We start from the raw sequence: 26,620 nt of genomic DNA, 5'->3' as shown, positions 1-26,620 counted from the left end.
TAAAGCAAGCAAATGATTGCACACTCTTTATGGAGAATTTTATAGGGAGCCAAAGGTTACTGGCTTGTATCTCTTAATATCCGAATCCCTTGGAAGTCATTGAGGGGTTAAACACTGAGGAAGATTTATCACTTACATCAGTACTTCAACCTATAGATTGATGTACATGCCCTTGAGAAGGGCAAGTTGCAAGAAAATAGGAGATGTTAGGGTCAAGATATTGAGGGATTTCAAAAGTTTCCCGTCCCACATTTTCCCCTCTTTCAATGATAAATAAAATAGAAAAGATTGTTTAATTTTTTTTTTTTCTTCTTATAATGTCATAATTCACTGAACCTATTCAATAAAATAAATGCTAAGAATAGTCTAGTCATATATATATATATACCCCAAGGAAGAGAGACCAGAAAGGTATTTATAAAAATATATTTCACCGAGTAGTAAACAATACAGGAATTTTTCAATACATGAAGTAAATAAACAAATGATAATTTAGCTTCAGAGCAAAGTAGAAAATTAAAATGATCTGCATGTGATACTTTGAATTAATATACAATTTCTACTTGTAATTGCAAATTTAATTTGAGTGCAGCCACTGGTGCCGCCAGATTTTATATGCAATTGTCCCTGTGCATAACTAGCAAATATCTTAGAAAGGAAATGCTGACTTAAGCACTAAAATTATATATACATTGATTTTTGCTCTAGAACACTGGATAACTACAAGCGTGAGTCTGTCACTGTACAGTGTAATGTGTAAAACTCTAAAATTCTAAAGTTTAAATATTCACATGAACCTGTTTACTTCCAGATGTTTGTGCTTGTAATAAAAAAAACAAAAAAGAAACCAAAAAACACACTATATATAATACTGTAATTTGGAACAAAATATAAAAACCGACAAAGCCTCTTGGGAAAAAATGTTTTTTTTTTTTTTTTTTTTTTCCGTCTTTCCGCCTTCCATTAAAATTCAACTACTGCAAATACACATTGTCCCTTTATTAAATTACCTCTTGCGGCATTAAAAGCCATCATAAAAGTTCAAAATGCATATGAATTTAACATTTAGTATGTGAGTACAAAAAATAAAAGATTACTTAATGGATATATTTTATATATATATATATATATATATATATATATATATATATTTTTTTTTTTATAGATATATATATAGTTATGTATTTTAAACAGTTTATTCAATAAATAAAGATATGAAAAAAATAAAGGCAATAAAATAGCACTTTTGAGGAAATAATTAATAAATAATATTTGGAACAGGGTAAAATTAGTATTTTTTTTCTTTTTTTTTTTTTTTTTTATCCTAATACAATTTGGGTAGATTGCAATTTGTAGAAGAAAAGCTCAGTACAAACATGCCTCTTTTCAAAGGGAAATGTTTCATAATCATCAAAAACATTTTTGAAAATGTACTCTTCTTTTAATTGGCGATAAGACGTGAATAATTTAAGGCCCAAATACATGTAGAGATGATGTTCAGTTGGTGACTTTTAGGCCACCAAGTAAGTTCAATATAGAGTCATCACACAGTGGAAGCCAGCTGGGAATCAGTGTTATCAAAATTCATCAGAAGACCAAATATTGCTTTAGTAGAAAGTGGTTAACTCCTCTTTTCAAAATGTTGCAGTAGACTTTATTGGTAGAAGACTTTTACAGCAGAGCAACAATCCGCTTGTCTAAAGTTCCAACTTTTTCTGTATTTGCTCTGCTTACTCAGACATCCCAGATGCCAAATCTTCAACCATCATGGTGGCCCAAGTGAATACTGAACATCCAATGACTTCTAGATACTTCACAAACTTTACTCCACAAGACTTACCCCCTAACGTACACAATTTTTGGTTCAACATTACAATGTAGTTGATTTGCTTTTTATAGATGACTGGTGCTAACTGTCTCTAAAACAAGTTGGCCACATTAGTCTTCACTAACAATGACCCTAAAATTTTACAGAATTGTGAAGTTCGGAATGCAAAAAATGTCTATTCATTGTCAAGTTTCTCTGTCACTTTCTCCAACTGAGTAAAGTTCTCCAAGTCTTTTAAAACGAGGACCCCAATCACTGAGGTAGTCAAAATTTTGATCTGAGTCTGATGTCGATGACTCCAAAGAGCTTAGAGAACCAGCCATTGATCCTCGCCCTTCATAACCATAAATCTGAATTGAGTCATATGGTGGAGCGGTAGGATCATTGTCAGCTTCATGGAGCCTTACGTTAATAAATTCATCCACGTCAACACCATTGGGAGTAGAGGTATGACCTTGCCGAGGCATGAACTGAAAGTCAGGCTTGATATCTTTACGTGGCAAATATCCATTTATTCCATCAGGGTTTTGTAACGTTGCAATATCAAAAGCCTCTGTATCTTCTTCTCCGCCTCCTTCATCATCGTAGCGAATTATATTTTCACGAACATCTTCATCATCCTTAATAATCAGTGGCTCATTTTTGTGCCTTCGAAGTGTGACAAATAGCACAACAATGACTGTCAAGAAGCATCAAGAGAAAACAATTAATATGTTAATTCATATATACTTTATTTCAAATTAAAAGTTGTATTGGCATCAGCATAATGCCATAATAGATATATGCAATGAATTGCGGAGACTAAAAAGCCCACCAAAGAGCCAAATAATTTAGTAAAAAATAAGCAATTCCTGGTTCTTTGGAGTTAAATTGTTGTGAATCATATGGTCCCTCATGACAGTTCAGTGAACATGTTCAGCAATCAGCATATGTGCCAGGAAAGCTTTCAGCCATATTTTGGACACAGCCATAGACCTTCCGTCCAATTCTCTCAGCCATTAACATGTCCTTGGGGCTTTCATATTGAAGGTATGATAGTAATGCCAGCGCATCAAAAAGTAGACTTTACAGCATACAATAGCAAATGGCCAACACTTGCCACTGTATGGTTTAATATATTAAATATAGGTGTCAGGGAATATTCCCAATATAGACCTCTAATGTATAGTATAAACATTGTGGGAACATAATCTAAGACATACTTCATGAGTACTAGATTTAAGAACTGTGTAAAACAATGAGAGAATATAATACACAATCTGACTGCACTATCGTGGTGATGGTGTGTGTGTGGTGTGATGGGAGTTACACTTTGATGCTTTTTTTGTGGATGAAGTTATAATCAATTCTAATACTACTAATTCAAAATGTTAATAGGTCTGTCATAATAACCGGCTCTGCTTATGTACATAAAAAGGTATATTCTCTGCTGTCATCACAAGGCCAGTCAAGCAATGTCTGACAGCCTGGTTTAATTTTAACTCCCAGAACACCCAGGCATTTGAAGACAGTATAGGTTCATTCACTTAAAAGGGACAACACTGACGTGTTTTTCACTTTGACACTGACACTACAACTATTACAGTGACGCAAGGTCAACAAGCGAAAAAAATGAATATTCTGTGGTGCTAACACAAGCTCTGCAGAAGGTCCAACAGCTGATCAATGTCAGGAGTCCGGTGCCCCCAAAACAAATAAGCTAACAACTTGTAAGACTAAATAACCCCTTACTTTTTTGAAATTTAGAAATCATTATTTATTTAAGGGGAACAAGGATTCGCCACAGGGTTCATTGGCCAGAATATTTATTGAGCACAAATAAAAGAAGCTATAGCTCTCTCTATGAAAAAGGTGGTGCAACAAGAACAAGGGGGTATGGTTGCCTCTACTATCACACAAAGCAGATTATGAAGAGAAAATTGGTTTAATTTCTTAAGTGTCTTTTAAAATATTGTAAAGGCATTGTCCAGGTATAAAAACCAGAAAGATAGAGGATAAATGTCTGACTGCTTGGATTCCCAGAATGGGGTCCATCTCGTACCTCTGATTGCTCCTACCCCCACCTATCAAGACAAACAGGTCTCAGAAGCGATAGCCAGGTCAGCCAATCACCAGTCTCAGCAATGTCCCACCTCAGATGGTAATTGGCTAAACAGGCCTTCTCTGGCAAGACCAGTAGGGAGCACTCCGAGGTAGTAGATGGGTTCTGTTCTAAAGTTTGGCACTATGCATTTATTTTTGTAGACAATAGTGTTGCTCGCGAATATTCGCAATGCAAATTTTATTTGTGAATATCGCATATTCGCGAATATAGCACTATATATTCGCAATTACGAATATTGTTTGTTTTTTTCTTCACAGTATACATCACAGTGATCATCCCTCTCTGCTTCCAGCTTGTGTGATGTAAAGAAGGCTCTAACACTACTGTGTGAGACTGGCGTGCGAATTTTCGCACATGCAAAAATGTACATATGCAAATTTTTGTATATGCAAATTTTTGCATACGTTAATTTTCGCATATGCGAATGTTCGTATATGCGAAAATAAAACGCAAATATTACGAATATGCGAATTTAGCGAATATATGACGAATATTCATCCATATATTCGTGAAATATCGCAAATTCGAATATGGCTTATGCCGCTCAACACTAGTAGACAACCCATTTATATAGATTTGATATCTATAATGGAATTTCACACATTCCAAATAAGAACTGACCTTTGAATATTCTTAAAATCACCTTTTTTAAATTAAATATAAATGTTTGATATTTATTTCTGAAAGACAGCATTTTACTATAACACAAAGTCGAATTAAATGTACTATTTAGAAGGGCATACTTTGATAATATATTAGCAGGGAATATATCAAGTGAGCATGTTCTTTTTTTGTCTCCATTATTTTAATTCATTGGTTTCCATTAAACAGTAGGCGGCTGCTTAAAAGTTTTCCGTTCTTACTTTTTCCCAGCATGTGGTCCACCTACAATAAATTTTCTGCACAAATGCTGAATTCAAGGAAGCATCATTCAAAGCTCCCAACATCTCTTCTCTATTGTGTGTAAAAGCTCTCATCTTACAGACCTGCTTTTCTTACATAGATCATTTAAATGATTTTATACATTTTAAGCAAACAGAAAATGTTTTATTTTTATAATTTAGTTGTTTTGTGTTAACATGAGACAGACAGGGCTGACTAGCAGATGCTCATCTCCCATGATGCATTATTTAATTTGGTTGAATTGATAAAATGAATGGAGGAAAAAAGGAACAGCAATGTATGGACAGATGATGGACAGAATTCCCAATATGGACACTAATCCAAAAGAAGGATTCAGTCATTCAATCATTATGATTAATAATAATAACAATAATAATATTAATCATTTATGGATTTGTTTTTTCATTAAAGGTTTTGTTATGCCCTATCAGAGTATGTGAACATCAGTTTTCTACTTAGGACCACCCCACTCATAAACCTGAGTAAGGGTCTGTTCACACGAGCAGATTTTAGCAGCGTATTTTGCTGTGGATCCGCTGGTGAAGGCCCGCTTTATGCTGTCTTTACATGTGCCTGCTCGTAGCGGCAATATGTCGCTACGAGCAGATACAATGCGATGTGCGAGTCGAAGTATACTCGCACATCGAGGGAGCTCTCTGCCTAGCTCAGAGCATTGCCGTATTGCCGCTACGAGCAGGCACATGTAAAGGCAGCATAGAGTGGGCCTTCACCAGCGGATCCGCAGTGAAATACGTAAACTTACCCTTAAGAACTGCTAAGTGCAGATGTGTCCTACTTACTGTTGCTCAACATTGCAAGTTTGTGCAAGATGATCAGCTAAAAAGAAACAATTGTACTGCAAAAATACTGTTATTTTTGCAGTATGCACAATATTGTCTATATGTAGCTATCCAGGGGTTGTGATGTTTTACAGCCTGCTCCGGTGAATTTTTTTTTGTTTTTGTTTTGTTTTGTTTGTATCAACTGGTGCCAGAAAATTAAACAGCTTTGTAAATTGCTTCTATTAAAACATCTTAATCCTTTCAGTGATTATCAGCTGCTGTATGCTCCAGAAGAAGTTGTACAGTTATTTTATGTCTGACCACAGTGCTCTCTGCTGACACCTCTGTCCATGTCAGAAACTGTCTACAGTAAGAGCAAATCTCCATAGCAAACCTCTACTGCTCTGGACAGTTCCTGACACAAACAGAGGTGTCAGCAGAGAGCACTGCGGTCAGACAGAAAAAAAAAAACTACACAGCTTCCTCTGGAGCATACAGCAGCTAAGTACCTGAAGGATTAAGATTTTTAAATATAAGTCATTTACAAATATGTTTAACTTTTTGGCACCGGTTGATTTAAAAAAATAATAATAATCCACCGAAGTACCCTTTTAGTGTAGCAAACTTGCAATATTGTGTTGAAATGTATGAAGAGAAGCTGGTGTCCTTCAAGAAATTTGCAAATAGTAAGGGTGGGAACATGTAGGAGCGTAATGAAAAAAATCCAACAGCCATATCAGATTTGTTTAGAATTTTGAAAAAATGTCATTTGTAAAAAAAAGAATAATTTATTATTCTGGATCAGATTTTTTGTTATTTGCTTCAGGTTACTCAGCCCAAGAAACCTGATATGCGTATATTCTCTGTTACCTGGTCCTTTCAGGCCCAGACTGGTGTTTTCCTATGTGTTCTCTAGTGACCATTTAGTGATCACTAGAGTGCAGAATAGTTTTAATCTGTGACCAAAATATGGACCACAATAGTAGCAGAATCTTCTTTCATTACATTTTACTGCTTACTTTATTCACTGAGCAGGAGGCATACAGTGCATGCTACCTTCTTAGGATGTAGTTTTCATGGTGCCTTAGCTTAGGGTGCCAAATAAAGTATGTAGAGAGAAGGAGATGCTGTCATTTTTACAGGAGGCTATGCATTGACACTAAACTATTTACACTCTATAGGCCCTGCACTTTGCTCATTGCCAGAGAGTATAGGGCTGAAGCCATTGGATCCAAAGCAAATGTAATGGCTGATTCTAGTTAATCATCCAGAAATGAATCTTAGGAGATTTGCTCATTCTTAAATCAGAATCTGGCAATAATGTCCTATTCATGTATTACATGCTCAGCCGTTTATTGGTCAGCCATTCATTCAAGTTGTGGGCATGTAATACCACGTTTTCACTGCAGTGGTCACTGACAGTGGATGAACACTGTCAGTGACCTGTAATTATTTTAAAAACAATGGACAGTCACTTTAACCAAAATGAATTGGCCAATTACCTAATAGATAAACTAACTTGGATTTCTTATAATCTCTTTTTCTTGACCTTAAAGGGGTACCCTAACCCCTAAACTTGTCATCCCCTATGCAGCAAAGGATTATGGGAGGGGGGGATCTGGTGCACAGCTGCCACTCCCCCTCCCATAGACATGAATGGAGGGGGTGTTGCACCCCAGGCTTCCATGTTCATGAACACCATAGCGCCAGCCCAGGCATCGCGGAGGGTCTGCTTGCTGGATAGGGGATAACATGTCTAGGAGCGGAGCGCCTCTTTAATGTATTACAGAGTTGTATCTGCTGTAGCAACATATGGATGAGAGTGGTTCTGTTTGTAAAGGCTATGTTAACATTTCAGTAGCATGGTTGAAGGATTAGTGAAAATATTGGTCTTATGGGTCCTTTTCACATTACTTACCTAGTAGCAGCACAATGCAGGCCAGAATTGCTATCAATGCTCCCATACTAAGTCCAATTGGCAGAACATAGGCTTCAGCATTACACGATTGCACCACTCCATCACTACTACAGCCACAGACTCGTATAGTAAGGGTGCTGGTACTGCTCATTGGAGGATTGCCGCTGTCACTTATTATAATGGGTAACAGGTAAACTTCTTGCTTCAATCGGTTAAATCCATTATGTCTCGCCAATATGCTAAGGGAATTATCTAAAAAACAAACAAACAAAAAAACTATATAATCAATACATAATGAGTAGATGTAACACATCTATTCACAAATATACAGTATGTGAAAAACATAGGCATCAAAAGAGTCTTTATTTTTTGTCAGACTGTGTCTGGTATTGCTGCTCATTCACATTTAAATGAAACAGCACCCCTCTTGTTTATAGACTGTGTCTGGTATTTAAGCTCAGCCACATTCACATTAATAAACAGCACCCCTCTTCTTTATAGGCTGTATCGAGTAGTAGCTGCACTCCTTGCTGGTGAATACAGCTGAGCTGCCATACCGGAGATGACCACAGGTGTTTCTATAATAAACATCTCTTAAATTTTTTTTCGTATAAGCGGCGGTATGAAAGATAATTTTTTGCGCCAAAATCTGTACTTCTTAGTGATACCACATTTGCGTATATAAAACATTTATTAATCATTTTTTTTCGGGGGGGGGGGGGGATATGTAAAAAAAATACTACAATTTTGGACTTTTTTTTTCCATTTACGCCATTCACCATACGGGATAATTAACATTACATTACATAGTTCAGAAATGTATGCATGAGGAACTGTTCAGAGTAGGAGCAAATCCCCATAGCAAACTTCTCCTGCTCGGGACAGTTCCTGAGACAGAGGTGTCAGCAGAGAGCACTGTTGTCGGACAGAAAAGAACAACTCAACTTCAGCAGCTGATAAGTACTGAAATTATTAATATTTAATTATAGGAGCAATTTACAAATCTGTTTAACTTTCTGGAGCCAGTTGATATGAAATATTATTATTATTATTATTTTTACTGGAATATCACTTTAACATCATTTTGCAATGGGAACTTTGTTCTATGCAGCTGTAAATACTTTGGCAGCATCATCTATAGTACATAAACGAATATCTCAATTTGATTTGTTAACATCTAAGGTGGTATATACCAATGACTAGTACAATTGTTAAGTTACCTTGACATGAACACTTATTTGTTCCATTATGTTTTTGTTTTTTTTAACCATAATAAAAAAGTACCATTGGCTGGCTACATCTGACTTGGAAATAGGTTGAACACACACACACATACACACACACACACACACACACAAAAGAAAAGAGTAATCCATAGCTAAAACAATTGAATAGTATGCGGCTCTGTTTCTTACATAGGCAATTTCAGCCAGCTTAAGCAAATGAGGGAGGAAGACTGCCAAATGAGGGACTCACCTATGCAGTAAACATGCCCTAAAAGAGTGTTTGACATTGAGTTTACCAGGAGAGGACAATCTCTTTAAGCCACTCGATTTGTTTTTGAGTAATGTCATGCAGTTCTTGTTCTAACAGCCCGAGACAGCAAGAATTATCATTCAGCCTGAAGCTTTTTAATGAGAATGTAAAAACATTTCTAATAAAATTTCAAATTGAGATGGTTCACGGTAATATAGTAAAGGTTATGTTACTGGCTTCTCTACAATACACAAGGAGAATGTAATATTGTTAAATTGATATAAGGGAGTACGGTTCCAATATTAAGCACATTTTAAACCTTTCACTGTAACCTCTATGCTTACACCCAGAACTCTCCAATATTATCTGTCACTATGTTTAGTATCAGCAATCACAGATTCATTTTGCTGAGGACTCTTTTTTCCCGAAAAACAAAGCTAAATCTTGGCACTTTAGTGGAATATCAGCTGTTCTCATTTATATGAAAGAGCAAGAGCTATTATAATGAAAAGAAAGACCATGGGGCTGCAATGAGACCTAGAAAAGAGGGGGCTTGACCTTGTTGATTTTCTCCCCTTTGCAGCATTAAAAAACCATTTCAAGATTCATCCTTTCAGAAGAACTGTATTATTACCAATAGAAATCTACCTACATTGAAAAGCCAGACATACACCAGGCTTCCTAGTTTTGAGTGAAAAAACCTAGCATAATTATGGAGGACCCATTTGGTGGACAGACATGTTCTTCTTTACCATTCCTCACAACTTTTTATATTCCAAAATGAATGTCACAAGATAACTAGCTGAGAAGAAAACCTGATATCTCAATATGCTATTGGGACATGTGTGTGCTATATCTGCCTATATCTGCCAAATATGTATTGTAGAGTGTAGTTTTTGTTAGTATGTCTTCAGCTGCTATTAAATGTTTATCAGGAGGCACTAGAATCCTTAAAGGGAAACTGACAGCTAGTTTATCTGCACAAAATCCAATAAACATGGTTATACTGCGGATGATCCAGATTAAAATGAGGTATAACTTACCCAGATCTGTGGTCGGGTTCCAGAAATAGAACCTTTTTGGCCTACATTGTCAATATTTTATCTGTGGCTATGTGCAATGAGGTGGTATCCGAAATGGAGGCAGGGATGTTGGATATGCCGGGTCCTGCCTCCATTGCACATGGCTGTCGATTAATATGCTAGCAATGCCGACTAATAAAGTGAGCAATGACTGTTAAAAAAAAGAGTCAACCAAGGCTTTTGTCTGCTGCACCAAAGCCAAAGAAGTGCTGCCTCACCCACTGATGTCTCCGCATCTCCATCTACAGACTGGGAACTCTGCCAATGCAGGATCACCGCCACTTTCCAGCACACTAAGGAAGACTTTGCAGCTTCCCCCTTATCATTAATCCATGTGTGGACTGTGGCTGCCTTACCATGTCCCTCCAACTGATGTAAATGCGACCAGGGATGGTTGTGACGTGTACCTACCAGGTTTCTGTGGACATTGTTTTACCTAGTGGTCATTTACTTTGGACTATCACTGTCTTATGGACAAGTCATTAAAGGGATAATCCACCTTAAGGAAATTTTAGTACGTACATGGCAGACAGTAATGGACATGCTTACGAAGGATCTGCACTTGTCTTGGGGCTAAATGGCTATGTTGTGAGATTACCATAACACTGTGACTAGCTTTTTGTGAACTGGTATTTCCTGTTTCAGTTTTCTTTTTTTGATTATAAATCCCATAATTCTATTTTCCTCCCTCCCACACATCAGCCACCCCACCCATTGAAACATAAATGAGCTGCATCCATTCAAAAGACATGTGGTTTTCAATCAGGGTGTCTACAGCTGTTGCATTAGTGGCAGATTGATCTCTCTCCCACCAAGTGATCCCTCCACCCATTGAAGCAGACAGGCTCCCTGTCATCAGCTGACTAGTGAGGTCAGATCTCGGCTTCATTGCAACCTGGGAAAAATTTAAGACAACAGTAATTTTGTATGCTGTTAAAAATAAATATTGGGGTGAAAATCACATAAGAATTGTAAGAAAACCATCACACACAAATACAGGCACTATATTATGTACTACACTAACTTTACAGCCTCTGTAGCATAGTCAAATAAAAAAAAAAATTCTGGAATACCCCTTTAACTACAAGTGTATTTGGTTATAAGCAACATTATCTTTCATGACCGCAATTGCTCCTTTTACTTATTGTGAAAACTACTATTTATTTCCTCTGCACGCTTCTCTTGCTGTATCCCCTGAGGAAGTGCATGTGACACTGTGTAAATTCATCATGTGTACAGAAATGCATTGGGAGGGGGACATTTTTGTGCATTCCTAATTTCTACTATGTGCATTATTACTTATGGTTGTTGGAGCATTTTTTGTGTGACCAAATATTATTGTATACCTTTCCTATGATTGATTATACACATAGGTAGATTTTTACTGGTATGGCTGGTTTTATCCCAGGGACGAAGGAGCCAAGGATATTTTTTTTTTTTTGTGAAAAGACCTTCACCCAGCCCAAACCTACACCATCATTGCTAAGCATTCTGTGAAATACATAACTGTCATAAGCAATTTTCCACCTCCTTTTGGAAGGTGCAATGTTTTGCGGGTTCTAATATTACCAGCTCAGCTGCTGCGTTCCCCCACTGTCTTGAACAAGTGAGAGGAGGTAGACACAAACTGCTCTTTAGGTTTCCTGAACTCACCCATTGACAAATATTTAGCACAATTGTTCAAAGAGAGGTGAAGGTATGTCATTTATATTACATGCTCTACATCAGTGACTTATTCAGTTCATCCTAGAGCAGAGTCTGTTTTGTATCAGTAGACTGGATCTACAGAGCAATATACCCATGTGTGGTAATCTTTACTGGGAGAATAAGTAGACAGCAAACAGACCTTTAATAGGGACTACATCAGAGATAGTGCCTAGAATAGCTTGCATATTGATGGTTTGTGGTGAACCTGATGGCTTGACTTGAATTCCTAGTTTTGGAGGAGCAGTGGGGTGTTGACATGGTTTTGTTGAAGTTCCTAATAAATTATTTAAATACACAGTTTCACATTAGTTTTAAGACTTAATTTTTATCATCTTCTTTTTTAGTTTTCCAGTTCTGCAGTAAAATTGTGTTATTTCGGAAAAAAAAAATCTATAAAATGAAAGTGAAAAGTGCTAGACCGATAGCTGTGGAAGGTTTCCTAGTTATTCAACTTAAATGGCAAAAAAATAAAAATATAATAAATAAAATGGAAAATTCCTTTAAATACTGGAGGCATTTTGTGAAATATATTTGATGGGTGAATAGGTGGTTACTGTGTGGAAATGCTTTCTTTTCTTCTTTAAAAACATATATATGTGCAGGTTTGATGGCTTATGTTGTAGTCGAAATGCTTACTTAACCGCTTTTTATATCGATTTAACCTAGTCATTTGTCAAATCCCTACACTGATGAAGAGGACATTCGAAGCCACATAAAGCTGTCAAAATGATAGCATATTTTTAAAATACCGTTCAAGTAACTTACTGTCTGGTATTACTATCGACGGAAAGAGCCTGAGGGAATTTTGCTAGCAATAAATAAATAAACAAATAAACAAATGTATACTGTGTAATGAAAGTAACAGATGCCCATATCAACATACATTGCTTTCTTATGCACTAAATGATGGCTCATTTCTGTGGTGATTTTTCGAGGTTGCACATTATAGCATGTGAAAAAGAAAATAAATAAATAAATAAAAGTCTTTGACAGTGCTCTAGAAAAAAAGATATAGATCCAGTAATTATAAAACAAAATTTTGAGTGCAATACTGTAAATAATTATGTAGTTAAAGTGGCCCTGGGTATTCCTGGCACATGGCCTGAGAGGGTGAACTACCTCTCCTGTTCAACATTTGCATAGTGCAATGAATAGGACATGCTCATGGTGTTTCATCAAACATGTGATATAGCTATATATGTTCCTGAGACAGTCAGTTGCTAACTAATATGGTCGCTATTATAGAACTTGCAGATGTTGCTGCTTCATTCAGCATTCCCATTTGATAAAAAATCATTCTGGTTATGTTAAAGGGGTATTCCGCCCCTCCGTCCAAAGGATAAGATGTCTGATCGAGGGGGTCCCCATCTGTGGCTGGACAACTCAGATATCCGGTGCACGGAGCAGCTAAGCAGAACACTGTAATAAAATGTGCCAGATGTAATAAGAGGTGTACACCTCTTACTTCATTGGGTGCATCTTCAGCTGTCCATGCACCAGTAAACCAAAATCTATGACAGTTATGATTTCAGGTTTGGCTTTATTTTTGTAAATGTTTGTAAATCTGTCAGGCCATGGAAGGCCATGCTCACTTTTATGGAAAGTGCCAAGCACAACTCAAAGACAGCAAAAGTAATAAATCATAAATGGAGGACACATAGAAAGGAAAAACAAAGACTTTACCTCTTGTCAGATCCATTCCTGGCCAGGGATGTACTGACAACACTCAGGGTCCCCAGACCAAATACAGCAAGGGGCACCTGCTTGACTCCACCCCTATCCCCACTCTAACCCCTTTCTCAAGCCTCACCCCTACATTTCAGACAATGTCTGAAGTTTCCAGACCGCTCAGTCCACCCCTGCTTGGGGTCAAGTGCTACCGTGCTGGTGCAGACCCCAAATTATAAAAATTACAGAGACCAAGGAAGAATATTAAGGGTTCAGCCAGACTCATATGGCTAACATGATATCATAACTTTGCTAGGTGTACTACTACCCCCAGTTGGACCTGCATTACTACTCCCATTCTCCTCGTGGGCACCATAACTTAACCTCCAGGGATATTTCAATTATATGTGACTGATATCATCCAGTCCTCTTATAACACTCCAGGACCAATATAACAGCACAAAAAAAATTGCATCATTTGTTACTGATATCAGCAGCTCTTCTTACCACAGTCCAGCACTGATACAACCTCCAGAGACATCACATCACATGTGTACGGAGTCCATTTTAGGACATTGTCAGTCTTCAGCCATACCCCCGTCCTCCGTCAGGCAAAACAGCATCCCGCCTCCTTCCTCAGACCAATCTCCGTCAGGCATCAGCTGCAACTCCCTCCTCCCTCCTTTGTCATCCTAAAGTCTCTCATCCAAAACTCCGTCATCCTAAAGTCTCTCATCCAAAACTCCGTCATCCATCTGATGAAAAACCTTCCTGTCGTGTAGCAAAGCCGGGTCAGTGTTGACTCTCTGTTATACGGGCTCTGCTATGTGGCAGGAACTTGTGTCTGAGGGAAAATCGTCTGAGCAATAACAGCATATTGGATGAGGCACTTTCGGATGAGGGAGTTGTGGCTGAAGGATGACATCGATTGGTGTGACACTCGTGCGCTGTTAGACTCTCCAGATACATTACATCATATGTGACTGATATCAGCTGCTTTTCTTATAATGTGCTTGCACCAATATAAACTCCAGAGAACATTACATCATATCTGACTAATATCAGACTCTTCTTTTTAAAATGCTGATATAACGTTCTGAGACATTACATCATATGTGACTGATATCAGCACCTCCTCTTCTAACACTCCAGTACTGACTTAAGGGGGGGGGGGGTGTTAGAAAAATGTACTACTATTATTAATACTATACACAGGCACTTTTAACTGTAATTATAATAGGACATCCTTACAGTTAAAATAGCTGCTCACCCTAGTCTACCACAGTAGTTAACTGTATGAGCATTCTGAGGATGTCAGTGAGATGGGCAGGGGCAAAAGGTGATGGTTGGACCTGTGAAACCGCCCACTTGCATCGGCCCTGGATTAAATAAGTGTGCACTAAAATGGGTACTCTTGTGGAAAGCTTTTTTTTTTTTTTTTTAATCAACTGGTACCAGAAAGTAAAACAGATTTGTACATGACTTCTATTAAACATTCTTAATCCTTCCAGTACTTATCAGCGACTGTATGTTCCAGAGGAAATTATTTTATTTTTGAATTTCCTTTCTGTCTGACCACAGTGCTCTCTGCTGACACCTCTGTCCATGTCAGTAAATTTCCATGGACAGTTCCTAAAATGGACAGAGGTGTCAGCAGAGAGCACTGTGGTCATGACAAAAAGAAAATAATTTCCTCTGTAGTATACAGCCGCTAATAAGTACTGGAAGGATTAAGATTTTTAAATAGAAGTAATTTACACATCTGTTTAACTTTCCGGCACCAGTGATTTAAAAAAAAAAAAGTTTTCCACCGAGGTACCCCTTTAACATACATATACATACTGCGCACACTTGCATACATTGTATACATTCAAAAAGAAGAAATTGGTAGTGTCACTCACCGTGAGTGAAAGACTTTTTTAGCTTTTTTTTAAAGGGGTATTCCGAACAAAAACATTTTATCCCCTATCCAAAGGATAGGGGATGAGATGTCTGATCACGGTGGCCCGCTGCTGGAATCCCCCGCGATCTCCCTGCAGCACCCGCATTATATGCGGGAGCTGCATCTCCAGTTTCGGAAACCTCCGGGTTTCCTGGACTGGGGACGTGACGTCACGCCATGCCCCTTCCATTCATGTCTATAGGAGGGGGCGTGACGGCATCACGCCTCCTCCCATAGACTTGCATAGCAGGGGCGGGGGGTGACGTCACATGGGGGTGGAGTCGTGACATCGCAATACTCCGGCCCCGTGGTCATCACCTGGCTGTTTGTGAGCTGGCACCGCGGCGTGCAGCTCAAACAGGTGGGTGGCGAATACAAGATTGCGGGGGTCCCCAGCAGCTGGACCCCTGCAGTGAGACATCTCAGGGCTGGAGTACCCCTTTAAGAGAAAGCAGTTTGAGGCCATAGTGAGAATAGTGCAGTGGGGGGGGGGGATCTACGAGAGTGGGGGCCCTGCAGACAGTGTCTATCACAGTGTGGTGATACACAGTGGCCCTCATTAACAGTATCCCAACACTTTTTGTCCGGTTTTGCGCTAGAATTCTGTCTGCGCCAGAATTTGCGCCAGAATTTGTGCCAGAATCTGGCGCACAACCCGACAAAAAAAAAAAAAACTACAAAAGGGGTGTTTTTCCCGAAAAAAGGGGCGTGTTCCCGACAAAAAGAGAAAAAACCCTCCAAGTGTGAAGAAAACTCAAAGGAAAACCTGTGAGTTTTGCTTCACAGAAACCCGACAGCTCTGAGCTGTAGGGAAACTACTCAAAACGGAGTGAATCCTGCTACCCCCAGCATGGAATAGGGTCTGTTCCATGTTGGGGGTACTAGTAGAGGGGCTGAGGGATTGATCGCATTGGGTCTCACTTCTGAGACCCGATCCGATCAAAAGTTATTAAGCAGGGGAGCGGGCGGCATGTTCCGATCCCCTGCAATGTACTGTAAACTTTCATTTTTAAATTCCCCACCAGAAGCCCTCCTGGCAGGGTTTTAATATAGAAGCGCTGTAGTGGGCAAAGATGTATAGAATCGCTGGGGGGGGTATATATCTGGCCCCTCCAGCGTTTCTATATATATATTTCCCCCTGCTGCGATATATCAAACTTAGTGGCCGCTGCGCTTGAATAAATGTACTGCCCCCCAAGCGCTATTATATATCTATACTGACCCCCGCTGCGCATATACTGACCCCCGCTGCACATATTTATATGTATACTCCCCCCCCCCCCCAAGCTGCGCATATTAATCTTCATCTTCTCCTTCCCCTGGCTGCCAATGAATGAAAACTCTATTAGCGGGGTTGTGGAGGGCTGCTGCCCGCTCTCGCTGCTAAGAGTTTGTCATTCATAGCGGGCAGCAGCTGCATACCATGCTGTGGGGGTCAGACATATGGATATATGTCTGACCCTCACAGCATACATATACAAATGCCGGCTCACTGCTATGAATGACAAGTAAGCCATTGGCAGCGGAGCCTCCGCTCCCTGCACTGCTTTACTTGTCATTTATGGCGGTGAGCCGACACCTGTGTATATATATATATATATATATATATATATATAGGTGCTGTGAGGGTCATACCGCGCATCTATATATACAGGTGCCGGCTCACCGCTATGAATGACAAATAAAGCAGTGCAGGGAGCAGAGGCTCCGCTGCTGCTGCCAATAGCTTACTTGTCATTCATAGTGGTGAGCCGGCATTTGTATATGTATGCTGTGAGGGTCAGACATATATCCATATGTCTGACCCCCACAGCATGATATGCAGCTGCTGCCCGCTATGAATGACAAACTCTTAGCAGCGAGAGCGGGCAGCAGCCCTCCACTCCCCTGCTAATAGAGTTTTCATTCATTGGCAGCCAGGGAAGAGAGAAGATGAAGATTAATATGCGCAGCTTGGGGGGGCAGTATATATATATATATATATATATATATATATATATATATATATATAAATATGCGCAGTGGGGGTCAGTATAGTTATATAATAGCGCTGGGGGGGGGCAGTACATTTATGCAAGCGCAGCGGCCACTAAGTTTGATATAGCACAACAGGGGAAAATATATATAGAAATGCTGGAGGGGCCAGATATATACCCCCCCAGCGATTCTATACATCTTTGCCCACCACAGCGCTTCAATATTAAAACCCTGCCAGGAGGGCTTCTGGTGGGGATTTAAAAATGAAAATTTACAGTACATTGCAAGGGGATCGGAACATGCCGCCCGCTCCCCTGCTTAATAACATCTGATTGGATCGGGTCTCAGAAGTGAGACCCGGTGCGATCAATCCCTCAGCCCCTGTACTACTACCCCCAACATGGAACAGACCCTGTTCCATGATGGGGGTAGTAGTACAAGCACTAATGTAGTCAGAATTTGCAGAGACTTTTTTCTGTCGCACAGAATACATTTTGTGCGACAGAAAAAAAAACCTGCGACAGAAAGAAAGGGAAATTGGGCGACAGATTAGTAAATCACAAGGAAAAAAAAAACTTAACCGACACTCCAGTCTTTGTAAATGAGGGCCAGTGTTGTGTTCAATGCTGCAGGAGGGTGCCTTTCTATGTTTTACACGGACAGGCCCCTGAGAGACAGTTATGCCCTAAAGACAGCTGGAAGGCAGCAGGGCCCTTTCTGCAGCCGGGCCCTTGGACCATGTCCGAAGTATCCAGCAGCTCAGTCAGCCACTGTTTCTGGCTTTGTCTTAATATGTGAACACACCCTTAGAATATTTCTACTAAGAGAGTACAGTGAAGCAAGAGTGCTGCTTAGGTATTTGTCTCACATAAAAAATAAAAAAAAAGAATAAGCTCTAAGTTGACATTCACCCACTGTGCAATTGATTGACCCTCTCGCATTAATGCCAGCTTGGCTTTGTTCCTATGTGAAGGTAAATGAACGTGCAAAATGTCAGGCTATGAAACAGCACAGAAATCCTTATCTTCAGCATTGTGCTTACCTTGGGGAGCCGCCAATAGAACAACTGGCATGTGAACCATGCTACTAGAACTCATACATAACTTTATCCACTGTCCATTGTCATTTTTAAACCTCACCTGACACCTAGAAAGAGATCACAAGCCTATATACCGTACTTATGGAATTGAAATGTTTAGAAATCTAAGCTACTGTATATTATTACTTGTATGTACAATATTAATATGTATGAAAATGGAAATCTAATTGTTTACATGAATCCACAAATAACAGATATAATACTTCTCAGATCTTACACTGGTTTTAATAATATGTTGGGCGAGATTCTCAAAAAGTATTGTCATTTCTGTTCCAGCGATATTATTCACAATTTTTTTTTCTCCTCACATTTTCAAAGGTCTCAGAGCTCCCATAGACTTGCATTGAGGGGACGGGGTGTGACGTCACACAGGGGCGGAGTCATGACGTCACGAACTTCCGTTCCCATGGTCGCGACCCAGACCCTCCAGCGCTTCCGGACAAGAAACAGGTGGGTGCCGCATGCTATATTGCGGGGGTCCCCAGCGGCGACAGTATTATGGTAATCTCACAACATAGCCATTTAGCCCCTAGACAAGTGCAGATCCTTCCTAAGCATGTCCATTACTGTCTGCCAGGTATGTACTAAAATCACCTTATGGTGGATTACCCCTTTAACTTTTAACTAAAACAGATTTTGCTCGAACAGGACAGATGTTCTATCTGACCTTGGATTCTATGGCTTCACTTTGCTGATATCGAGTGAAGACAATATTTACTATGGAGGCAGATATTATGGGGTCTACAGAGAAAAGAGAGGTTTTATCGGCAACCAACTAATATGGAAACCGTGTTTAGGTAAATCATAGGCATATAGAGGATGATTCAATAGGATCTGAAAAGAAGGGGAAAGCAACTCAGGATACTCCTTTCCCCCAGCATTTGGAACATTTTGTTCTGAACGATTGGAACAAGCGACGGAGGTTGTGACATCACACCATCATGCCCCCTCAATGCAAGTCTATGAGAGGTAGCATGACGGCTGCACCAGGCCCCTCCCATAGACTTGCATTTAGGGGGCATGGTGTGATGTCACAAGGGCGCATGACCATGTTATCACGATACCCACCCGCACCCAGCATTCTAAACGGATGCCGAGTGCTGCACAGAGATCATGGGGGTCTTAGCTGAGGGACCCCCACAATTAGAAATCTTATTTCCTATCCTTTGGATAGGGGATAAGATGTCCATAGGCAGAGTACCCCTTAAACCGTGGTCAGTGTTAAATCTTCTAATGGATCTTCTGTAATAGTAGCAATGAAGAAAAAAGAAAATCAACATCTCTTTCTTTCTTGCATATGTGGATCCCACTGAGGAAGACACGTTCGGGGCCAAGCAGCTGGTGTCTCCACCTTACAGCCATGGGTAAGCTTGACTTTGGGGATCTGAGGGACCTGTTTGCATACACAGGCTAGAGGACTTAATGTGCTTTATTCACCTGTATATGGGTTGCTATCTCCATGTAGGATATATGTATATACAGTATGAGGCACTGCATATCTATATATGTACATCATTGTTATACTTTTCAGTTATGTGTTTTGTATATAATTCACAACTTCCATGTTTTGCTGATGATTACTAAAACTACTATGCAGTGACTTTTAGAAAATATTGGAGACATCATCTGCCAATGTAAGCTCTCTGTACAGTACATGAATACCATTGATTGTCTTATGTGTATGGTTTTAAACAAAATTAATAAAACATGTATATTTTATTGAGTACATTGATGTGTGGTAGATGACTTTGTATTTAGTGAGTAATGTTGTGCGCAAGTCACCCTATACTATACACCCTATAGTAGTCACCTACTATAAAAGTACGTAAGGGATACAGCCTCATGCAATTTGGAGTTTCAATGTTAATTAAATGAAAACAGATCTGGTTTAACAGAGAATTTTTTTTGAACACCTGCAAGGTAATGTTTCATTAACCCCTGGTTAATTGCTGGCCATACATTTGCTATAAGCAAAATTAATGTTGCATCTCTTGCCTCATAGAGGGCATCTAAAGTAGGGAATACTTGTCTATAAAGTCTTGTATGTGATGCCCTTACCAAAAAAGTTCATCCTGGGATGACCAAGGTAACCAAGGTCACATTCTAATATAAGAACATGTAGGTCTATTTCCCCTTTAAAGAGAACCTGAGGTCAATTTGGGACCTCAGGTGTCCTCATTCCAGCTGTGTTTTAATCTCCTATTTCCCAAGATACAAGGGGTTACACTATTAGGTTAACTTATAATATTGGGTAAAAGAATAGATTTATACAGTTATCCTCCCAATATTTAATAGTTTCATGCATTATTAGAATTGGTTGGGGGTTTGTCCAAACTAGACATCCAAATCTCAGAATGAAGTTAGTCCAGCTGTCAGCTGTTTTTGGGTTTGACTGATCATACACTGGGGACTCTGGCCAGGAAGCAGCATCAGTCACTCATTTCCTCTACAATTGCCACTGTAATAGCAATGTGATATTTAGAGATGAGAGAATCGAATCGGACAAATCTGAATTCGTTACGAATTTCCTGAAAAATTGGATTCGTTACCAATACGAATATCACCCCAATTCAATGAAACAAATCTCTTCATTAAACTCTATTTAGTGCGGTCAAGGGGATCTAAATTGGCAGCTACACGTGTGAGGATATGGGGTAAGGAATGCTGGGAAGGCAGGAAGGTGGGATCACCCTGAATCATATGCGGCATGCAGCCTATCAGCAGCCAGCCATTGCTTAACACAAGCATTTCTGGGACTTTTTGCTCAGAGAGCAGACACTGTGTGTTCCAATAGGCTTACATTGAGGGGGCGGAGCCGTGACGTCACAATGCTCCGTCCCCGTAATCGCCAGTAATCAGACCCGGAGCGAACACATTCCGGGGACTGATTCTAACGGGGTGCTGCGTGCAAGATCACGGGGGTCCCCGGGACCACCGCAATCAGGCATCTTATCCCCTTTCCATTGGATAGGGGATAAGATGTCTTAGCGCCGGAGTACCCCTTTAAACTCATAGGGGTCAGTTATTGTAATATATACGCACTCAGTGCTTTAAAGTTTTTTCCTGTTAAACTTGCTTTTAAACCTGCTTTTACAGGAGTAGTCCGGCGCGCACTTTTCTCATTTTATCCGGTTCGGGCTGCAAAAAAAAAAAGAAAGCAAACTTTCTCTTACCTGCCAACGAGCCCCCGGAGCTCAGGTACACTCCGGTACAGGTGTTCGGTCGCCGGGCTGTTTACTTCTTTCTTCCTGTTAGCCCGGAACGTCACACGAAAATTCAGCCTATCACTGGCCGAGGCGGAACATCGCTGCGGCCGGTGATAGGCTGAAGCTCCGTGTGACGTGCCGGGCTAACAGGAAGTGAGAAGCAAACAGCCCGGCAACCGAACACCTGTACCGGAGCTCTGGGGGCTTGTTGGCAGGTAAGAGAAAGTTTGTTTTCTTTTATTTTGCAGCCCGGACGGGATAAAATGAGGAAATTGCGCGCCGGACTACTCCTTTAACATTGTCATTGTGCTGCCATATGGTCTCCTCATACAATTTGCACTTGTTACCAGGGGTAAATTGCAGTTAATGTGGTGCATCAAGGAGGTTATGCCCACCATGACCTGAAACCATGCCCCTTCTGCACCAAAACACTTACAAGCACTTCACAGATCAGCAAAAAGTCATGAAATCTTTTTTTGTAAACGAGTGGTTTGCACATAAATTGCTACTTTTTGCTTATCTGTGCCAGTCTGCTTTTTGCCAATCTGTGCCATAACTTGTAATATGGTCTGTCTTTCACTGCTAAGTTCCAAACTACAGTAAAGACTCAAACATGCTAGTTGGGAACTTCATGAACTGGATTTCAAAGAATTAGGGACCACAGACAAGCCTGTATTTACCATTAGCAATTAAAAGCATCACCTGGAGTCATCTAATGCATAGCACTGAAGCTCCGTGTGACGTGCCGGGCTAACAGGAAGTGAGAAGCAAACAGCCCGGCGACCGAACACCTGTACCGGAGCTCTGGGGGCTCGTTGGCAGGTAAGATAAAGTTTGTTTTCTTTTATTTTGCAGCCTGGACGGGATAAAATTAGAAAAGTGCACGCCGGACTACTCCTTTAACACCTAATTCAGGTGTAACCGTACTGGAGCATTTTTTTTCCTCTAATAAGTGTAATATATACTTACTCAGCTGTTGTACAAGTATGTCAGGCAGAGATGTGCCAAGACATGCACAGAGGAGTGGCAAAGGCCTAAATTTGTCAGGTGCAGGCAGAGGTCGCAGCAGAGTAGGGGCATGTGGCAGCCGGAGTCGCAGCAAGAGGTCTGAGCTCCCGGTGTCAGCTAGCAGTCATGTCTTGACCAGCAACCCAGCAGCCATGATTGATTAATTCACTCAGTCATCCACTTCATTCCAAGTGACATCCAACACCCCCAGTCAACAGTTGATGCGTTCCTCAGACTCAACCCTCAGTTGGCATGGACCTCAAGCTGCTGCTGCTGCCACCTCCAGGCTCTCTCATTGTGCCGCCATATGGTTTCCACATGCTGATGCTGCTCTGTCATTGTGCCGCCATATGGTCTACTCATGCTGATGCTGCCACCTCCAGGCTCTGTCATTGTGCCACCATATGGTCTCCTCATGCTGATGCTGCCACCTCCAGGCTGTGTCATTCTACCGCCATGTGATTTCTTCATGCTGCTGGCACATTAAACTTGTTAAAGGGGTACTCCGTAAATTACTTACAAGTGTACGGCTTAATATTCTAGACAAGCATATGATACTGGCAGGATCTACATAGTAGCCCTCCCGGGTCATGCCAGCACCACTGAGAGGGAGGACACTACTCTGTCATTGTGCCGCTCTGCGGCCTACATAGGCTGCCACCACCTCCAGACTGTGTCATTGTGCTGCCATATGGTCTCCTCATACAATTCGCACTTGTTACCAGGGGTAAATTGCAGTTAATGTGGTGCATCAAGGAGGTTATGCCCACCATGACCTGAAACCATGCCCCTTCTGCACCAAAACACTTACAAGCACTTCACAGATCAGCAAAAAGTCATGAAATCTTTTTTTGTAAATGAGTAGTTTGCACAAAAAATTGCTACTTTTTGCTGATCTGTACCAGTCTGCTTTTTGCCAATCTGTGCCATAACTTGTAATATGGTCTGTCTTTCACTGCTAAGTTCCAAACTACAGTAAATACTCAAACATGCTAGTTGGGAACTTCATGAACTGGATTTCAAAGAATTAGGGACCACAGACAAGCATGTATTTACCATTAGCAATTAAAAGCACCCCCTGGAGTCATCTGATGCATAGCACTATTGGAAAAAAAAACAATAAGGACATGTTATTTGGAAGGAAGGTCCATGCCTTACTGATGCAAGTAGATATCTTCTTACTTCATACAAAACTTAACTGTTAAGTTTGTCAGAAGGGAGCTCTAATAAAGGCACAGAGTGATTGTTTTAGCTAATACTAACCCATTGACTGCATAATCTTACAGGATTCCATGACATTCTGAAAAATTGCATGCTTCCGGATTCTGACAGTTTCTTAAGGACAATTTTTTAGTAGGACAATGTCAAACGTAGGTCCTCAGAACACAAGAAAAACATAATTGGTCTGTGCAGAAGCCTGACCTTAACCCCACTGCATACCTTTGGGCTAAAAACTCAAAAACAGGAGCCTCACTTTATTTCCTAATGCTGTTGCCTGGATACAATAATTCAAGTTCCTAACTTGTGATACTTATCTTTATCCTCAAATGAGGGTGGCACGAATCATACAATCAATAATTAAAATGTTAGTAAAAGTTATATTTCTATCATATTACTAATTTACTATTTAGCAGAATTGTTGTGTCTTTTCTGCATGTTCATTTTTTCCATGTATACCTTTTCTTTCCATGATGTCTTTGTGAGTATACCTTTTCTTTGAAAATGTATTTTTATTGATTTTAAACAAGAACGGTGATGGAATATACAAAAGGAGTCTTGCAGTCACATAACAGTACAGGTCAGTGTGTTGATCAGAATCAGTATAACAAACACAATAGAACTACCAGGACCCTTTCAGACCATGTGATGACAGTAGCGTGTGAAACAACATTGAATCAACAGGGAGGCCTTTGTATGACTCAAATATAAGGAGTATTCCAGATTAATACAAATTTGTAAAGAGGAAATGTTCCAACATTGCTACTGTAGAGGGATGTAATACATTTCCTATCCAGGTTAACTAAAGAAAGAAAGAAAGAGGAGGAAGGGCTCCTGAAGAGGTATACACCATGTTATCAGGTCTGTTTAGTAGGATAACCCATTCTTGGACTAATGGAATTCTAGATAAAGTTGAAGAAAATATTTTTAACACAAGTGAATTGTGAATAGTTAGAATACATACATTAATATGGGCATAAAAATATTTTAATTAGGATTTGTGGCCTATTCTTGAGGTGTAGGGTGTGACCCAGAATGGGATAGTAACAAAAATGCACTTTATGAGGCAGGAGGTGTTTAGTTCATATAGTTTGTGTCAAAGGAAATGTTTAAGCCAAAGTATAGAAAATAAGGCTGGGACCAGTCAAAATGAGACTACCAACATTTTCAAATCACAGAGGGATAGATTTCCAAAACAGCTAAAATTCTAAAGAGTAGAAGTTCAAAACATGCTTAACCTGCAAAGTAAAGTCATACTTGTCATCAAAAGTAAATTATTATGCATATGGAGCCATCATATATCTTCAATCTGGGGTCCCAGTTCAGGAGACCTACTATATAGCTTACATTTTTTATTCCTTCTACTTGAACTCACAAGATAAACTAAGACCAATGATTTTCTAGCCTCCATTAATCTACCATTACTGTCATCGTACTACCTATTACCAAGTCTAAAATAATGACTATCCCCACATCCATGCCCAGACCCCTATGGTCTCCCCCTATAAGTATATCTCTTTATAGAAGTTCTACTTGCATACCTCCGAAACACTTCTAGAGGGACAAGCCTTTTAACTTTATGCTTCCCCTAATACACACCAGCAGAGAAGAAAAACAATAGTATTGTCTTTAAGCTAATACTCTGTACTAGTCAAATTTTGGGGGGACTAAGGAGGTTTCAGAACATTTTCAGAGAAAGGATTTACAATCTGCTGGAAGGTGGCATAATTTGGCATTTGGCATAATAAGATGTATGGAAAAGTTTGTATAACTTGCAGAGTCAGGGAAACAAAATATTCTCAGAGATGGGTTTACAAAAAGACACATTTTTTACTTTTACACAAATACATTTTATATCAAAATGTAGGCATGTATAGCAGTGCTAAAATTGTCATATGGCTATTGGCTACGTCCCCTATATTAACCCTTTAAGATAATTTTAAAAATTGAACTACAGTTTTGTGGAAAACACTGAGGTAAATAATGCAATATTACAAATTTGGGTCACCTATATCTGCATGCACATAAAAGATGACATGTGGAGAGATATATTCCTGGAACAAATACCTTCCTGGTAAAAAAACAAACAAAAAAAAAACACTTTTATTCGGCCCAAGCCATCAAGCTGTTTATTTATCTGAACAGTAACGCATTTTGGGACATTCGGGGTGTTTCTTCTTCAGATGTAAGAGGATGTGTAGATATATATATATATATATATATATATATATATATATATATATATTTGAACAAATAGGAAAGTTGAAGTAAATGTGCCGGTCCAGCATGTGACACATTGGTATTTCTCACATTTTGCAGTTCTCCTTCTGAAGGCACAGATTTGATTATTGCTTGCAGTATAAGTTGCAAGTGTTAACATTTGTATTGAATTATAAAAGGCACATTATACACTGTAAAATAGTTTTAAGGCCATTAAATTTTAACGAGAATAACTGTGAAAAAATGTAATCAGATGTAAAATACTTTTTTGCTTATTCCCATGTAAATGTTAATATGTCGAATGTAAATTATACATATAACAGATGGATTTTTATTTCAGATGCCTTAATTCTGTTCACACAAAATATTGGCATTGTGCTAAAGTTGCTATTAAGGCAATTAGCATTGTGGTGCTTTATTAAAGCTAATTGTTTAAAGCTTAATGTTAGGGTGAAAGCCACTCTTTGACTTTTCGTCTTGAA

General features: G+C 39.5%; 1 protein-coding gene across 1 annotated transcript in view; it reads right to left on the bottom strand.

Moving 5' to 3' along the window:
- Nucleotides 1–411: 411 nt before the first annotated feature.
- The window catches only part of LOC130276564 (cadherin-8), a 415,905-nt gene continuing 389,696 nt past the window's right edge, over nt 412–26,620 (bottom strand). The window contains exons 11-12 of the mRNA XM_056526106.1: nt 7,536–7,787; nt 412–2,507 (exon numbers count right to left, since the gene is read on the bottom strand). Of these exons, the coding sequence (XP_056382081.1) occupies nt 2,014–2,507; nt 7,536–7,787 (746 nt within the window). The 3' untranslated portion in view covers nt 412–2,013. The remainder of the gene's footprint in view (nt 2,508–7,535; nt 7,788–26,620) is intronic.

This window comes from Hyla sarda, chromosome 6 (assembly GCF_029499605.1).
Source record: "Hyla sarda isolate aHylSar1 chromosome 6, aHylSar1.hap1, whole genome shotgun sequence".
In the NCBI taxonomy this organism is placed as follows: Eukaryota; Metazoa; Chordata; class Amphibia; order Anura; family Hylidae; genus Hyla; species Hyla sarda.
Note: the sequence above shows the minus strand (reverse complement) of the source record. Positions and strands in the feature narration are given on the sequence as shown.